Below are 16102 nucleotides of genomic sequence, written 5' to 3'. Positions count from 1 at the left end.
TAAATAAATAAACAAAAAGTCCAAATAATAGAAATATTCCATATATGATTCCTATGGAGGGTAGAGATACCTCCATAGATTACGGATGTTATCCATAATCTGTGGATACCTCTAACCACCATACGTACGCCAATGACTAATCGAACCATAGATAAAGGATTCATTTCTCTATGAAACGAACCACAAAATACTAAATATAAAATCATAGAATACTATTGAACAATCAACCTCAACATTTTTATCACTCTGGAAATCAACAGATTCTAATTATTACTTCGTTAATCTATTATTCTAACCGCAGATAATAATCAGAGACATTATTTATGTTACTATTGTTCTATATTCTAACCATAGACCTTATATATATATATTTGATATTAGGTCTATGGTTCTAACCACAGATTACGGATATATTATCCGTAATCTGTGGTTCTAACCTTCATAATTCTGTAATCTGTGGTTCTGCTGCCCGATTATGTTTTTAATTTAGTTGAACACTGTTAGGCCAAAGACATAATACAATATATATGTATTGTGCTGAATACTAAAATACTTACTATTAAAACTATTACTTACCAAAATGAAGCCTGCCGAAAATCCTATCGAAGGTAGCACAAACATTTCTGTTGATGATACGTGAGTACCACAATTATTTATTCTATAAGTAATTCGATGAATTTGTTGTTTTTATTATAATTAACTTTCACTAGAGAACTTTCCTAAACAATGAACTAACTTTTACTCATTTGTGGAACCACTTAAGAAATGTTAACTATTTATCTCTCTATTACTATTATAATGTATTTGGAATGAGTTTATTGTTAAAACTACTTCGATTCATATACTCCTATCACTCTAGAACACTTGATTAACTATATTTAATGAAGAAGAACTTCTTATTTAATATCAGGGTCAGTCAGATATACAACACAATAACAAATTATCATCTGGAATAATTCATTTTTACTTCAATACAACAGAGTAGGAAAATTCCGAAGCATGATAGTATGTTTTTTTTTCTGAAGTTTTATTTCCAGAATTTTTGTGGCCATAGATTGTAAATTGACACTGTAATACTGCAAAGTGGTGAAACAGTGCAATTTTCGGAATTTTCTAACTCCGTTATCCACTGTGGAAACCTTCAAAGTCGCTTTTATGTTGCAGAATTCAAGTTATCAAAAAGGAAGACGAGAGATTTTATACATGTAAAGTCGAACCAGGAAATTTGGATGTTATAGAAGAATTTATTGATCAAAGACTAGTCTACAACAAAGAAGTATTCACAGCCAAAACTGAAAGTAGTAGTGGATCATCTGAACAAAGTATTTCTTGTGACTTCAAAACAGAGGAAAACAGTGATGATGAAAGAAATTTCCCATTAACCCCTAAACACGAGATTGATGAGAAAATTATTGATTCACAGCAACAAGATCTATTTTGTGAGAACTCTACTCAAAATGAAGATCAACCTAATATTGACAGTGCTCATTCTAATTCAAAGCCTCATAAATGTCACCTATGCGATTTTACAGCAAAACGCAAAACTCACCTTCAAAGACATATAGAATCTGTTCATTTGGATTTGAGACCACACAAATGCCAAATTTGTGATGCTTCTTTTAATCGATATTCTAATCTTGAGGCACATATAAAACATATTCATTCAGATTTGAAAGAGCAGTGTCATATGTGCGATTATGAAACCAATTGGAAAAAATGTCTCAAAACACATATAGATTCCGTTCATTTGAATTTAAAGCACCACAAGTGTCACTTATGTGATTTTAGTGCGAATCAGAAAGTTACTCTTAGGGCTCATATAGATGCTGTTCATTTGAATTTGAGGCAACATAAGTGTCACTTATGTGAGTTCAGGTCAAATAAGAAATTTTCTCTTAGGGCTCACATAGATGCTGTTCATTTAAATTTCAGGCAGCACAAGTGTCATTTATGTGATTTTAGTTCAAATCGCAGATTTCACCTTAAAAGACATATAGATTCAGTTCATTTGAATTCAAAGCCATTTAAGTGTGACCAATGTAATTTTGCAACTCATCAGGGTTTTCATCTGAAAAAACATGTAGATTGTGTTCATTTGAATTTGAAGGCTCATAAATGCGACTTATGTGACAAGGCTTTCTCTAAGAAATGTACTCTTAAACGTCATTTAGATTCTGTTCATTTCAAAATCAAGCCACTTAAATAAATTTGATGTTGATTTTAGAATGTGATTCCATTTAGGTACTCATATATGAAATTATGTGTAAAGCAATTACTGAGATATTACTAATTTTTTTCATTTTGAATCAACCCATCAACAGCTTTGTTTAATTCAATTTAATGAATTAGAATTGTATATTCACTTGGTTTTTATTGAATATCGATATTGAGGTTATTTATTCAAAGAAAGATTCTTATTTATGGAATATTATATGTGTGTAGTATAGTGGACTTGATATTTCCACTATATTTTATAATATTGTAATACTAATGTATGTATGTATGTTCAAATATTACATTTTTCAAATTATATTTATGCATTTCAAATTTGAGTCCACTTCTGCAAAATTATTTGAATATTCAGTTTGATCTCTTAATTTTTAAAATTTGAATGTCTTGGAAAGATTACATAGTAATAATGTGTTCATATACTTGTCTTGTTATTTCAAATATATCTCATTGTATTATGACACTAATATGCACAAATTGAAATGGTGAATAGAAAAAAAATTCATGAAGTTTTCTGTATATTATAACTTGTGTTCCAACCAATTTTGAACAATGAAAAATAAAATATAATTTATAATCTTTCGTGGACATTGATTCCTGAATTAGGAGAAATAATGCCTATTTGTTGTAGCCAATTCCAGTCTTCTAAAAAGATTTCTTCTGTAAAATAATTTTTTTTATTTGGACTATTGCAGTCTTGCTTCATTTTATTATTGCTGAATATAAATCCATATCAACGATAGATAATGCTCAAAATGTGCTCATTGTTCTCTATCAAACGGTTAACATTAAAATATGAAACTTACTTTACACTTTTTGAATACAAAGAATGATACAATTTAAATAGGGTATAGTGGCAGCACTGTATAATTTTTTGACATTTGTGTACAGTAGGTTATGACATTTCATCATAGACATATATACGCTTCAATAACGTACTTTCTCTCAGTATATAAGCATTGATAAAACGATTTACCAATTTATTAAATCGTTTTATCGTCATTAGTGCTCATTAGTACTGAGAGAAATTTAAGAAGAACTAAGGGACTACATTATTCAGTTAATGGAGTCACTATTCGCCATATTGTAGCCAAATTTGAAAGTGATACAGCTCAGTACTTCAAACTGATACTTTTGTATTGTGTACAGATAATTCATTTTTTGTCTTCAATACAAATATTGAATCGATTAACTAATAATGTCGTCTATCTAGGTGTTCACAAATCGAATGGTTTACAATGATTGTTCCTACACATGAAAATGCATGTTGTAGAGGGCGTAGCCTATCCTTAAATCGGAAATTCTGGAGTGCAACGTATTCAAAGTTGAAAGTATTATTTTAATTGGAAGAATAGTTGCGTATTAGTGCTTAAACAAATCATTAATGAAGATGAAGCTTTTTTGGATTTGTAATATTTTATTTTGTGGTCATCATAATCAAAGACTATGACTTGATCATAGACAAACTAAACTAGTTTATCTTGATTAATTTATTTATTTTTCACTTAGAATATAGACAGATTATTAATGTTCTAAGATTTTTCATATATTACTTGATTATGTGTACTAAGCTTTGCAGCTGAGCCCAACTAGTACTTTGGTCCACAGCAAGGGGCTCTGCTTCCCAGAATCTAGACTCTAGAATTAATAAATGGACGATTGTGTTTTTAATTCAGTCGAATGTTATTGGCGTGCTGAATAGCTGAATATTTACTATTGAACTATTACCAAGCAAAATGAAGCCTACTGAGAATACTATCAAGGGGAGAACAAACATTTCTGTTGATGATACGTGAGTACCACAAACATTCCATCTATAAGTAATTCAATGAATTAATATTATTTCATAAAGAAATAAATCCCACTAATTTTGAGACCACAAAAGAAATGATACTGGAATGCTCTGAATTTTGGAACTCTGTCGAAAAATCTGACTCTGAAAGCCATGAACATATACATATATTTATATATATATACAATATAAATTGATGTTTCAGTGTTCGGGTTTTCAAAGAGGAAGAAGAGCATCTTGAAACATGTAAGGTTGAAGCAGTAGATATTGTCGAAGAATTTATTGATCAAACTCAAAACTACAACAAAGGATTATTCATAGCCAAAAATGAAATTGATGGCTCATCCGAACAAGGTATTTTTCATGTCATCAAAATGGAGGAAAACAGCAAAGATAAAAGAAGTTGCCAATTAATCTCCGAACACAAGATTAATGGTGAAGTTATGGATTCACAACAAGATTGTCTATTTTGTAAGTTTTCTTTTCAAAATGAATTTGAGCTAAATATTCATTTAAATACTGTCCATCTTAATTCAAAACCACATAAATGTGACAAATGTGATTATGCTACAAATAACAAATCTTATCTGAAAACACATGTGGATTCTGTTCATTCGAAATTGAAGAAGCACAAATGTCATTTATGTGATTTCGAAACCAATTGGGAAAGAAGTCTCAAAAAACATATAGACTCTATTCATTCGAATATGAAGAATTATCAGTGTCATAAATGTGATTTCGAAACCAGTTGGAAAATATGCTTCAAAAGACATTTAGATTTTGTTCATAATTTGAAGCAATATAAGTGCGAAATATGTAATTATGCTTCGAATCAGAAAACTCATCTCGAATCACATATAAATTCTATGCATTCAAATCAATCAAAGCATCAATGTCAAATATGCGATTTTGAAACCAATTGGAAAAATGGCCTCAAAACACATATAGAATGCGTTCATATGAATATTGAAGAGCATAAGTGTCACTTATGTGATTTTGGCTCAAATATGTATTCTTCTCTGAAATCACATATAGATTCTGTCCATTTGAGTTTGAAGCAACACAAGTGCTACTTATGTGATTTTAGGTCTTATAAGAGAGCTATTCTCAAAGCTCATATAGAGTCTGTTCATTTAAATTTAAACCAGTGTCCCTTATGTGATTTTAAGACAAATCGCAAGTTTGACCTCAAAAGACATATAGATTCTATTCATTTGAAATTAAAGCCATATAAGTGTGACATGTGTGATTTTGCTGCGAATCAGAAGTCTCATCTGAAAGGACATGTGGATTCTGTTCATCTGAATTTGAAGCTGCATAAGTGTCATTCATGTGATAATTCTTTCAATGAAAAATCTACACTTAGACGTCATTTGAAGTCTGTTCATTCTAAGTTAGAAGTGAATAATTAAAATTTTCACAAAATTTACGAAATTTATGTATGAATATGTGAATGATTTTTATACAGATGTTCCTAAATTGGAAGTACATTTCAAGAAAAAAAGTCCTACGAACATGGACCAGCAAACTCTTTGTTTTTGAGATACAGGGTATTAAAGTTTGATTTTTTTTTCAAGTTTTATCTCATATCACCTTCCAATTTTAAGTTTTTAGCATGTGATAAGTTAATTTTGAATGCAAATCTACAGGGTGATATTTTTTCTGGAAGAGTGCCTGTTTACCTCCAGATCTTTTTTTTTGATGTACCACTAGTAGTTAAAAAATTTAAAAAGAAACTTTGGTCCAGTACTACACTTTTTCAGTTAGTAACTGTGATGAATAAATTAATTATAAATTTTGGTATCTATTTACCCAAACTGTACCGAAGATTAATAAAGATTCAATTAACTGGTATAATCATCACAAGTAGGACTACAAGATCTTGAATCAAAAAACTCATCTAGCATCACATACAGATTCCACTCATTCGAATTTGAAGCATCATTGTCCCATAAGTGATTCTGAAAACAATTGAAAAACATGTGTCAAGCAGCATAAATGTCACTTATGTGATTATATTATGTCTTATATATACTGAATTGGAGCAACATATTATATGTCACTTTTGTTTGTTGCAAATTATAAATCACACTTGAAATTACATATAGATCTTGCTCATTAGCTAGATAAGTGTGATTATGCAACAAATGAGAAATTTTATAAAACACATGCAGCACATATAGATTCTGCACATTAAAATTCCAAGCAGCATAAGTGTCACTTATGAGATTTTAGTTCACATATAGAACCTGGGCATTTGATTTTGAAGCAACATAAATATGATTTATGTGATTTTCTACTAAACAAAAATGTCATTTCAAAAGACATACATAGATCCTATGTATGTCCTCTCTTTGAATGCAAAATAATTATGTGATTTTGATTTCTATTGTAACTATTCTTTAAAATTACATTTGAAAACTATTAACAGAGGATTTAGTAATCTCTAGTAATGTAGAGACTTATTATCATCTGAAAAGTAGCCTAAGAGTCCTTAATATTTATCCATATGTTAACAACAGTTGTATTAATGAGTTTTTTATATTTAATTTTCTTATATTGTTATTTGTTTACTTTATTATGATTTGTAAAATTTTATATTTATATGAATAAATCAATATTAATTGAATGAATTAATTATTCTATTTTTTGAATAATCCATTATTGAATCAACTTCTTCACCAGCAGAAATGCGTTCCATGGAGATGATTTTTTTTATGTGATTATGCTATGAATAAGAAATCTCATCTAAAAAATACATATTGATTCTGTTCATTTGAATTTAAAGCAACATAAGTGCAAAATGTGTGATGCTACAAATCGAAAATCTGACATAGAATCGCGTATGAATTCTGTTCATTCTAATTTGAAGCATCAGTGTCATTTATGCAATTTCGATACCAATTGGAAAGCGTCACTCGAATCGCATATTGATTCTGTTCATATCAATTCGAAGCTACATATCCGATTATGCCACTAGTGAGAAATCTTATCTGAAAGTACATGTGGATCTATTCATTTGAATTCGAGGCATCGATACTGTGATTGTGATTTTAAAACCAAAAAACATCTTGATACAGTTCACAACATGCTATACAAGTGTTATTTATGTGATTTTGAGTCAAATCAAAGAGTCTCTCTCAAAGCACATACACAATCTGTTCATTTGAATTTGAAACAGCACAGATGCCACTTATGTGATTTAAGGTCCCATCGGAAAGCTTCTCTCAAAAGGCATATGAATTGTGTTCTTTCTTTTCTGAAACAACTTAAATCTGATTTATGTATTTAAATTTTTATATATGATTCAATCATAGACATTTTATAAATATTTATAATATCTCTATGGTAAATAAGTCCATATTTGGAAGTTTCAGGTTTTTAATGATGTTATTTATTTCGTATAAAAATATATAATTAGACTTTTCGGAGAGACTCTCCTTCTTCGGTAAAAATCATTTTTACTGAAGAAGAAATTTGCAAGACGACCACAGAATATTAGAATCTTAACCAATGTTGCCATCTGCAAGGAACTTTAACACCCAAAAAGGAAAAGGGATTATGCTATTTTTTTTAAGATGGAAATGAGAGAATTTTCGAGATGGTATTTTATTTTTCAATTGACGAAATCGAACAATGTTTTTTAACTACCTTTTCTATATTGTTAACTACATCAAGTAGGGAATTTTTGACATCCATTAAGAAAATGTTCATATTGAGAGGTTGGGAATACTGAACTAACCTCAATAAATTCTTTTTTTTCGTCACATTAGATTGAATTGAATTTTATTGAGGAGTTCACAATGAATATTATTACTTACTGATTAAAACTATTACCAAGACAAATGGAACCTACTCAGTATTCTATGGATGAGAGAACAAACATTTCTACTGATAAATCGTGAGTAGCACAATTGTTTCTGTGATAAAAAGTATTTCCATTGAAAGATTCGAATTCTAGATAATTTGCTTCAACAATGAACGAGGAAATGCACTGCCAATAATGAATTAAACCTACTCATTTTTGAAACCAAAAAATAAATACACTTGTATTTTATGATCTTATGATATTTGAAATAAATTGATGATTTACTAAGGTTTTGAGTAAAAACACTTCTTATAACTATTAAATTGTTCATATTCACCAACTTGAATGTGAAAACAAGAACGAATATATATATTAATGTTACAGTATTCAAGCTCTTGCAGAGGAAGGAGGAAGTTGTCAAACATGTAAGGTTGAGACTGAAGATATAGATGTTGTTGAAGAATTTATTGATGGAAGTAAAGTCTATAGCAGAGAAGTATTCATAGCCAAAATTGAAAGTAATGTTAACTCCAGTAACTCATCTAAACGAAGGAAGAGAAAAGGTGAAAATATTAAAAATTTTCAATTAACCTCCGAACATAAAATTAATGGTGAAATTGTTGATTCACAGCAACAAGTTTGTCAATTTTGTGATTTTTCTTCTCAAAATAAATACAAGCTCAAAGTTCATTTGAATACAGTTCATTTGAATTCCAATCCATATAAGTGTCATATATGTGATTTTGTTACGAATTGGAAAAATAACCTGAAAAAACATGTAGATTTTGTTCATTTCAATATAAGGCAACATAAGTGCAAAATATGTGATTATGCTACAAATCAGAGATCTCATCTGAAGTCGCATGTTGATTCTGTTCATTCGAATTTAAAAGAACATAAGTGTGTATTATGTGATTATGCTACAAATAATAAATCTCATCTGAAGTCACATATAGATTTTGTTCATTTGAATTTGAAGCCACACAGGTGCACAATGTGTGATTATGTCACCAATCGGAAAGGTTATCTTAAAACACATGTAGATTCTGTTCATTTGAAATTGAATCCATATAAATGTAGAATATGTGATTATGCTACAACTCAGAAAACTCATCTGAAAACACATGTAAATTCTATTCATTTGAATAAAAAGCAACATAAGTGTGACATATGTGATTATGCTACAAATAATAAATCTCATCTAAAAACACATGTAAATGCTGTGCATTTGAACTTGAAGCCACTTAAATGCAAAAAGTGTGATTATGTAACAAATCAGAATTATTTTCTGAAAGTACATGTTGATTCTGTTCATTTGAATTTGAAGCAGCATAAGTGTCACCTATGTGATTTTGCTACAAATCTTAAAGGTTGTCTGAAGACACATATAGATGCTGTTCATTTGAATTTGAAACGACACAAGTGCAAAATATGTGATTATGCTACGAATCAGAAATGTTCCCTCAAATTACATGTAAAATCTATTCATTTGAATTTGAAACGGCATATTTGTGATTTATGTGATTATGCCTCAAATACAAAATCTAATCTGAAGACACACGTAGATTCTGTACATTTGAATCTGTAGCATTATAGGTATCATATTTGCGGATTATACAACAAATTAGAAAAATCGTCTAGAATCACATATTCAGGGTGATTCATCGGGATGGCCTATTAGACGCTTATTTTTTTTTTTTTTTTATTAACTGTTTATTGCATATTTACAATCTACTTATATAGTAATTAGTAAATGTTATAAGTATTGGTTCATGGCTTGAGTCGGGTACCATCCATCAATGGTTCTCCGTACAATCATTCCTCCAAGAGGTCTTCGGGCCAGGTTCTTTTCAATCTCTTCTCCAAGAGAGGTTGGGCGAAAAGATTGCTTATCATTATATTTTCATGATTTGTGGTTCGGTCCTTGTATTTGTTGATTCTTGGCGTTATTGTATCTTTTATTGATTTTATTCTCAGATCATTTTGTAAGCTGTAGTTTGTGACGTACCATGGTGCTCCTGCTATCATACGCAGTGTTTTGGACTGGAATGCCTCGAGTATTCTTGTGTTGGACGGCTTAGAACATCCCCATAGTTCTATTCCGTAAGTCCACACTGGTTTAAGGATACATTTATAGATTGTCACTTTATTTTCAAGAGACAGCTTCGATTTTTTGTTCAATAGCCAGTACATTTTCTTCACCTTTAGGTCGAGTTGTCGCCGTTTCATTTTTATATGAGCTTTCCATGTCAGTTTCTCATCCAAATGTAGTCCCAGGTACTTGATCTCTGTTTGGATAGGTATGGGTGTGTTTTGCAATTTTACTTGTGGGGGTTTCCCTTTTTTATTGGTGAAAGTTACCTGGGCGGACTTGTTGGTGTTAATTTCAATCTTCCATTTTTCAAGCCAATCAGAGAGAGCATCCAGATGATTTTGTAGTTTTTGGGATGATAACAATGGGTCTGCATCTGAGGTTATAATTGCTGTGTCGTCCGCAAATGTTGCTATGGTAGACTGGTCAGTTTGTGGGATATCCGAGGTATATATCAGGTAGAGTATAGGTCCGAGTACGCTACCCTGTGGAACTCCTGATCTTATGGTCTTATAATCGGATAACGAGTCCTCTGTTTTAACCTGCAAGTAGCGGTCGTTCAAGTATGACTTCAAGATTTTGTAAAATCGGTCAGGTAATATTTTTTTCAGTTTGTATAGTAGTCCCTCATGCCAAACTCTGTCAAAGGCTTGTTTTACATCTAGGAACACCGAGGTGCAGTACTCTCCCGTTTCAAGACAAGTTTTGATTTTGTTGACAATTCGATGGCATTGTTGGATTGTTGAATGGTTATTACGGAATCCAAATTGGTGATCTGGCACATGTTCTTTCAGTGGTGTTGTTTCTTCTAGTCTTTTTAGTAGGAGTTTTTCGAATAACTTTGACATGATAGGTAATAGACTAATCGGGCGGTAAGATTCACAGTTTGTTGGTGGCTTGCCGGGTTTGAGTACCATGATCACTTGTGCGAGTTTCCACTGCATTGGATAGTAGCCTATTTCTAAAATTCTATTGAGTATGGTAGTGAGAAGGACGATGGCTTTCCGTGGCAGGTTTTTCAGTACGTCTCCTACTATAAGATCATGTCCAGGTGCTTTGCGTGGATTCAATAATTTAATTTCACTGAATACTTCCTTCGGTGTGAAGGGCTTAATTGGAAGAGATGACTGGTTAGGAGCATTTAGAAAATCTTTGATTTCACTGTCAGAGTTACCTTGTTGGTTGGGACTATATACTTCAGCTAGATATTCAGCAAAAACTGTTGATTTGTCAGAGTTTGTGCGAGCCCAAGTTCCATTAGATTTTTTGATGGGTGAGTTGCTTACTATGGGCTGTTTTAACTTTTTTGTTGCTTTCCACAAAGAATGGTCGTCAGGAGATAGCTGGGTTATATAGTTATGGAAACTGTTGTTCTTTATCTCTTGTAAGGTTTTCGTGATCTCGTGAGTTAGTCTGTTTAGATTCCTTTTGACTGATGGGTTTCTACTTCTTTGCCATAGTCGTCTCATTCTTCGTTTTTCAGATATCATTTGCCTAAGGTATAGTGGTGTATTTTGAATTTCCACTTTTTCACTCGTATCTGGTGTAGCAGTCCAGGACGCGAATTGTATGATTTCTGTCAGGTATTTAACAACTTCTTCTATTTCTTCGTCATTACTTATTCGATGGTTCAGAGTTATGACTTCATCAATTGTTTTCCGAAATAGTTCCCAGTCTGTTTTTGCGGTGCATAATTTTGGTATAGACTTCTTCTGGATCGGGTGAGTGCTAAGGGTGATTATTATGGGACTATGATCGGATGACAGATCGTAACAGGATTCAATATTGATGTGTACATCACCAATGCCTTTAGTTATTCCAAAATCAAGCAGGTCGGGAATTTTATTCAAGTCAGTGGGCCAATAAGTGGGATCCCCTGTAGATAGGATATTGAGATTATTGTTTAATATCGTTCTATATAGAGCTCGTCCTTTGGGGGTGGTTAATCTAGACCCAAATGCGGTATTTTTCGCGTTCCAATCGCCTGCAGTAAGAAAACGAGGGCCTAGAGTGAGTATGAAGTCGTTATATTCTTCAGTTGTTACTGTATGGCGTGGAGGACTATATATTGCTGCTATACGTAGGGGCCAATTGAAGGTTTCCAGATTCAGTACAGTTGCTTGGATTTTGGCAGTGATGTAAGGCTGTTCTTCATGGTGTTTAAATGTATTTTTTATTATGATCGCTGATCCTGCATGTGCTGTTCCATCTGGGTGGTTTGCATAATATATGTTGTATCGAGGTATTTTGATATCAGTATAATTGGTTGCATGACTTTCTGAGATTAGTAGGATGTCGATTTTGTTGATGTCAAGGAAGTATTCTATTTCCAGGATATGGTTTTTTAGGCCATTGGCGTTCCATGCAGCAATTCGTAGTGATGTAGCCATTAGTTAGATAATTTGTTGATGACTGTAGTGAGCATGCTTAGGATCATGCTGTTTTGATTGAGCAGTTGTGTGAATAAGTTCTTGAAATCCTCCAGGAAGTCTGTTAGTTTTTCTGATAGTTGTTGTATGCCATCTGTGTCTTGAGTATTTAGGGCTTGGGCGTAGGTTTTATTCGTTTTACTATTATTTCTTGGTTGCGGTAGTGTTTGGACTTGTGGAGTACTGGTTGTTACTTGGTTTTGTGGATTAGTTCTGTTTCCTTTATTTCTGTTTTTCATATTCATTAGGTCACGGTAAACAGAGCATCCTTTATAATTTGCAGGGTGATCACCTTGGCAAAGTGCGCATGTGGCTGGGGTATTTTTTTGTTTCCGGCAATTTTTACTGTCATGATCTTGTCCACATTTAACACAGTTAAAGGGTTTTCTGCAATATGTTTTGCTGTGTCCATAATCTTGACATCGCGTGCATTGAACAATAGTGTTTTTGAATTTTGGTGGTTCTACCCTGATTTTAATTTGCCCAAGAAATTCCAGATTGAATATCTCTTTGTTGTTTTTTTGAGGCTCTAGATCTATGAAGTGAAGTGAGAGTGGATCTTTACTCACCCTGTGCTTGGCATTGATGATATTTCTCACTTTATGGCCTTTTGTTTCGAGCTCCTGTTTAATTTCGGGTATTGGTATTGAGTGGTGCAATCCCCGTATAACTACTCTATAAGCCCTTTCTTCCTTCAATTGATAGGAGTGATGTATGATATCTTCAGATCTTAGATGATGTATTAATTTTCTATATGTTTCTGAATTGACTGGGTTGACTTTGATTATATTGTTTGCCATGCTTTTAACAACATATGTTTCAGGAGGGGTCGCTGTTGTTAGGCTTGCTATCATATCCTTGTAGTTTGACACACCATAAATATATATAGGTGGAGGTTTGTGGATTACTTCCCTTTCGTTATGTTTTCTTCCTTTTCCTTGTTCATCAGGTAAAGTATTTCCGCCATCATCGTTTTGGAGTTGTTGGAATCTGTTGTTTGTTTCTATTTGCTCCGCACTTTCTTCTGAAGATTGGCGATGAACTCTTTTTCTCTTGTTGTTAGTGACTTTTTGCCATGTGTGAGTTTTTGGGACTTGATAAACTGGTTGTCCATGTTGATCAAATCCAATTATGTTTTCCGAGGGGGAGCGATTATTTTGTGTACAATTATCTTGTGTGGTGTCTTTCATCTGGACCTCCTGTATATCATTCTGATTAGGGTTTATCAGATCCCCAGGCGTGGAACTCATGTTTGTTTCCTCGCTATCCGCGGTTATCTGATTCTCGGGACATCTGGTCAACTTTATCGCGTTTGTGTTTATCAATTCTTGAATGAATGCAAATCCAATAATATAATTATATTGGTAGAAAAACGGGATAATTACGGGATTTTTCTATCTCCTTTCACTTAGTGAGGGCAGCAAATGAATTAGACGCTTATGAAGAACTAATCATAATTTGGAGCTGAAAATTAGCATATCGGAGTTTGAGACACTGCTCTTTCTCTTTAAAATATTTTCAGATCTCTAAGACTTCCGGTTATTCCGGAAACTTCTACTTCCTTATTTCGAATGGCACACCCAGTATATTATTGCATCATTGGATGGCTTTTTTTATGGCAATTTCGGCAATATACCATACCTTGGGAAAAACTCAACGGTTCATGAGTTATTGGGATTCTTATGAAAAAAATGGTGGCGATGAGGACTCGCATTTTTTTTAATATTACCGCAGAAAGAGCTTTTTCCAAAAAATTTTTTTTCTTTTTTGATTCCGCAAATATGTAGTATTATGAGACTGTTTACGGTTTGGCCAAAAATGTACAGGGTGTTTATAAGGGGAATATGAACTTGGACAACTCAAATTCATCAAAACTCAAAATTTTCAAATTAGAACCTATATTTTTTATTATTTCAGTCGATACTACGTCCAAAAATAGTGGGGGTTACTTGAGCAAACCCTATACCTAAAATGAATACTTTAAGAGTTATCGAGGAAGAACTTTAAATGAGGAAAAACCGTTATTTATAACTGTGTGGAGTAGTCTGCGATTTCCGAAAAACACAGAAAGAAACTAAAATTCGATGTTTTCATACCTAAATTTGACATATCAAGAATTGTAATGAATTATTCCTAATTGAAAATTGTATTGGTTTATGGATTTCTCAACAATCCCAACGAAAAATTAATTAAAATTCACGAAATGTAAAATTTAGTTATCCAATCATCGAATTTTAGTTTATTTCTGTGTTTTCGCAAATAACAGACAGTTATTAACACAGTTATAAAAAGCGTTTTTCCTCATTTGAAGTTCTTCCCCGATAACTCTTGAAGTATTCATTTTAGGTATAGGGTTTGCTTAAGTAACCCCCACTATTTTTGAACGTAGAATCGACTGAAATAATAGGAAATATAGGTTCTAATTTGAAAATGTTGAGTTTTGATGAATTTGAGTTGTTCAAGTTCATGATCCTCTTATGAACACCCTGTACATTTTTCGTCCAAGCCGAAAACAGTCTTATAATACTACGTATTTGTGGAATCGAAAAAGGAAAAAAGCTTTTTCTGCTGAAATATTCAAAAAAATGTGAGTCCTCAATGCCACCTTTTTTTTCATAAGAATCCCAATAACTCATGAACCGTTGAATTTCTACCCAAGGTATGGCATATTGCCGAAATTGCCATCAAAAAAGCTATCTAATGATGCAATTATATACTGGGTATGCCATTTGAAATAAGGAAGTAGTAGTCTGTTTCTGGTATAACCGGAAGTCGTAGAGATCTGAAAATATTTTAGGGAGAAAGATCATTGTCTCAAACCCCAATATGCAAATTTTCAGCTCAAAATTATGATTAGTTTTCCATAAACGTCTAATAGGCCATCCCGGTGAATCACCCTGTAGAATCTATTCATTTAATTTCAAAGCAACATAAGTGTCGCTTATGTGAGTTTGCTTCAATTCGGCAATCTCACCTAAAAAGACACATAGATTCTGTTCATTGAATTTGAAGCCTTAAAATGGCCACATTTGTGATTATGCTACAAATAATAAATCTGAAAACACATATAGATTATGTTCATTTCAATTTGAAGAGATATAAGCGCAAAATGTGTAATTATGCTACAAATCGGAAATCTGATCTAGAATCACAAAAATTCTTTTCATTCAAATGCACATAAGTGTGACAAATAAGTACTTCTTCTAAAAACACATCTAGATTCTCTTATTCAATTTGAAGCAACTTGAATGTTTTTTTTTTGTGAAATATTATATGAATATATACTTGACCTATATTTTTCTATGTATTTTTCTATTTTTACTATATTTTATTATTAAAATTGATATCTTGAGGGTATAGTTTATCATCTTCAATAATATTTTATTTATATATGATTATCTTCTAATAATATTTTATTATGCTGTTTATCAATAATTTCACAAAAAGAAAAAATATCGGAAAATCGGATTTTCGATCTGAAATTACATATCAAATCTGTTTATTTCAATATGAAACGTAATTTGAATTTTGGTCTCTAAAAGTTACATAATTAAAATTTTGAAAGAATGTATGAAAGGTTATATATGGTAATAAAATGTTTATATACTTGACTTGTTATTATTTCAACTATATTTTATTATAATGTGATATTAAAATGCATATTGAACGTACAAGATTCAAGAATATAGATTGAGAGATATAAAAAGAACTAATTATTCCAATTTATTGAGTTGATTCAAAAAATTTTTAAC

The 16102-nt window shown here is 31.9% G+C and overlaps 2 protein-coding genes across 2 annotated transcripts; both read left to right on the top strand.

Annotated features, from left to right (window-relative positions):
* Window positions 1-422: 422 nt before the first annotated feature.
* Window positions 423-5547, top strand: LOC123672091 (zinc finger protein 91-like). Its single transcript, XM_045606076.1, has 3 exons — window positions 423-636; window positions 1165-2205; window positions 4227-5547. Exons 1-3 carry the CDS (start codon window positions 581-583, stop codon window positions 5431-5433), a joined length of 2304 nt encoding a protein of 767 aa, XP_045462032.1. The 5' UTR covers window positions 423-580; the 3' UTR covers window positions 5434-5547.
* A 2187-nt stretch (window positions 5548-7734) lies between these two features.
* LOC123672612 (zinc finger Y-chromosomal protein 1-like) lies at window positions 7735-15894 on the top strand. The gene is made up of 3 exons (XM_045606785.1): window positions 7735-7922; window positions 8214-9479; window positions 15251-15894. The coding sequence occupies exons 1-2, from the start codon at window positions 7867-7869 to the stop codon at window positions 9415-9417; spliced, it is 1260 nt and encodes a 419-aa protein (XP_045462741.1). The 5' UTR covers window positions 7735-7866; the 3' UTR covers window positions 9418-9479; window positions 15251-15894.
* The last annotated feature ends 208 nt before the right edge of the window (window positions 15895-16102 follow it).

Source organism: Harmonia axyridis, chromosome 2 (assembly GCF_914767665.1).
Source record: "Harmonia axyridis chromosome 2, icHarAxyr1.1, whole genome shotgun sequence".
Classification (NCBI taxonomy): domain Eukaryota; kingdom Metazoa; phylum Arthropoda; class Insecta; order Coleoptera; family Coccinellidae; genus Harmonia; species Harmonia axyridis.
This window is presented reverse-complemented; position numbering and strand designations above follow the sequence as displayed.

Bases quoted from the DNA above. Each gene is read 5' to 3' on its own strand.
- LOC123672091 (XM_045606076.1), top strand. From the start codon at position 581: ATGAAGCCTGCCGAAAATCCTATCGAAGGTAGCACAAACATTTCTGTT. The intron at 637-1,164 runs GTGAGTACCACA...TTTATGTTGCAG, and splicing joins AACATTTCTGTTGATGATAC to AATTCAAGTTATCAAAAAGG. The intron at 2,206-4,226 runs AATTTGATGTTG...TTGATGTTTCAG, and splicing joins AAAATCAAGCCACTTAAATA to TGTTCGGGTTTTCAAAGAGG.
- LOC123672612 (XM_045606785.1), top strand. From the start codon at position 7,867: ATGGAACCTACTCAGTATTCTATGGATGAGAGAACAAACATTTCTACT. The intron at 7,923-8,213 runs GTGAGTAGCACA...TTAATGTTACAG, and splicing joins AACATTTCTACTGATAAATC to TATTCAAGCTCTTGCAGAGG.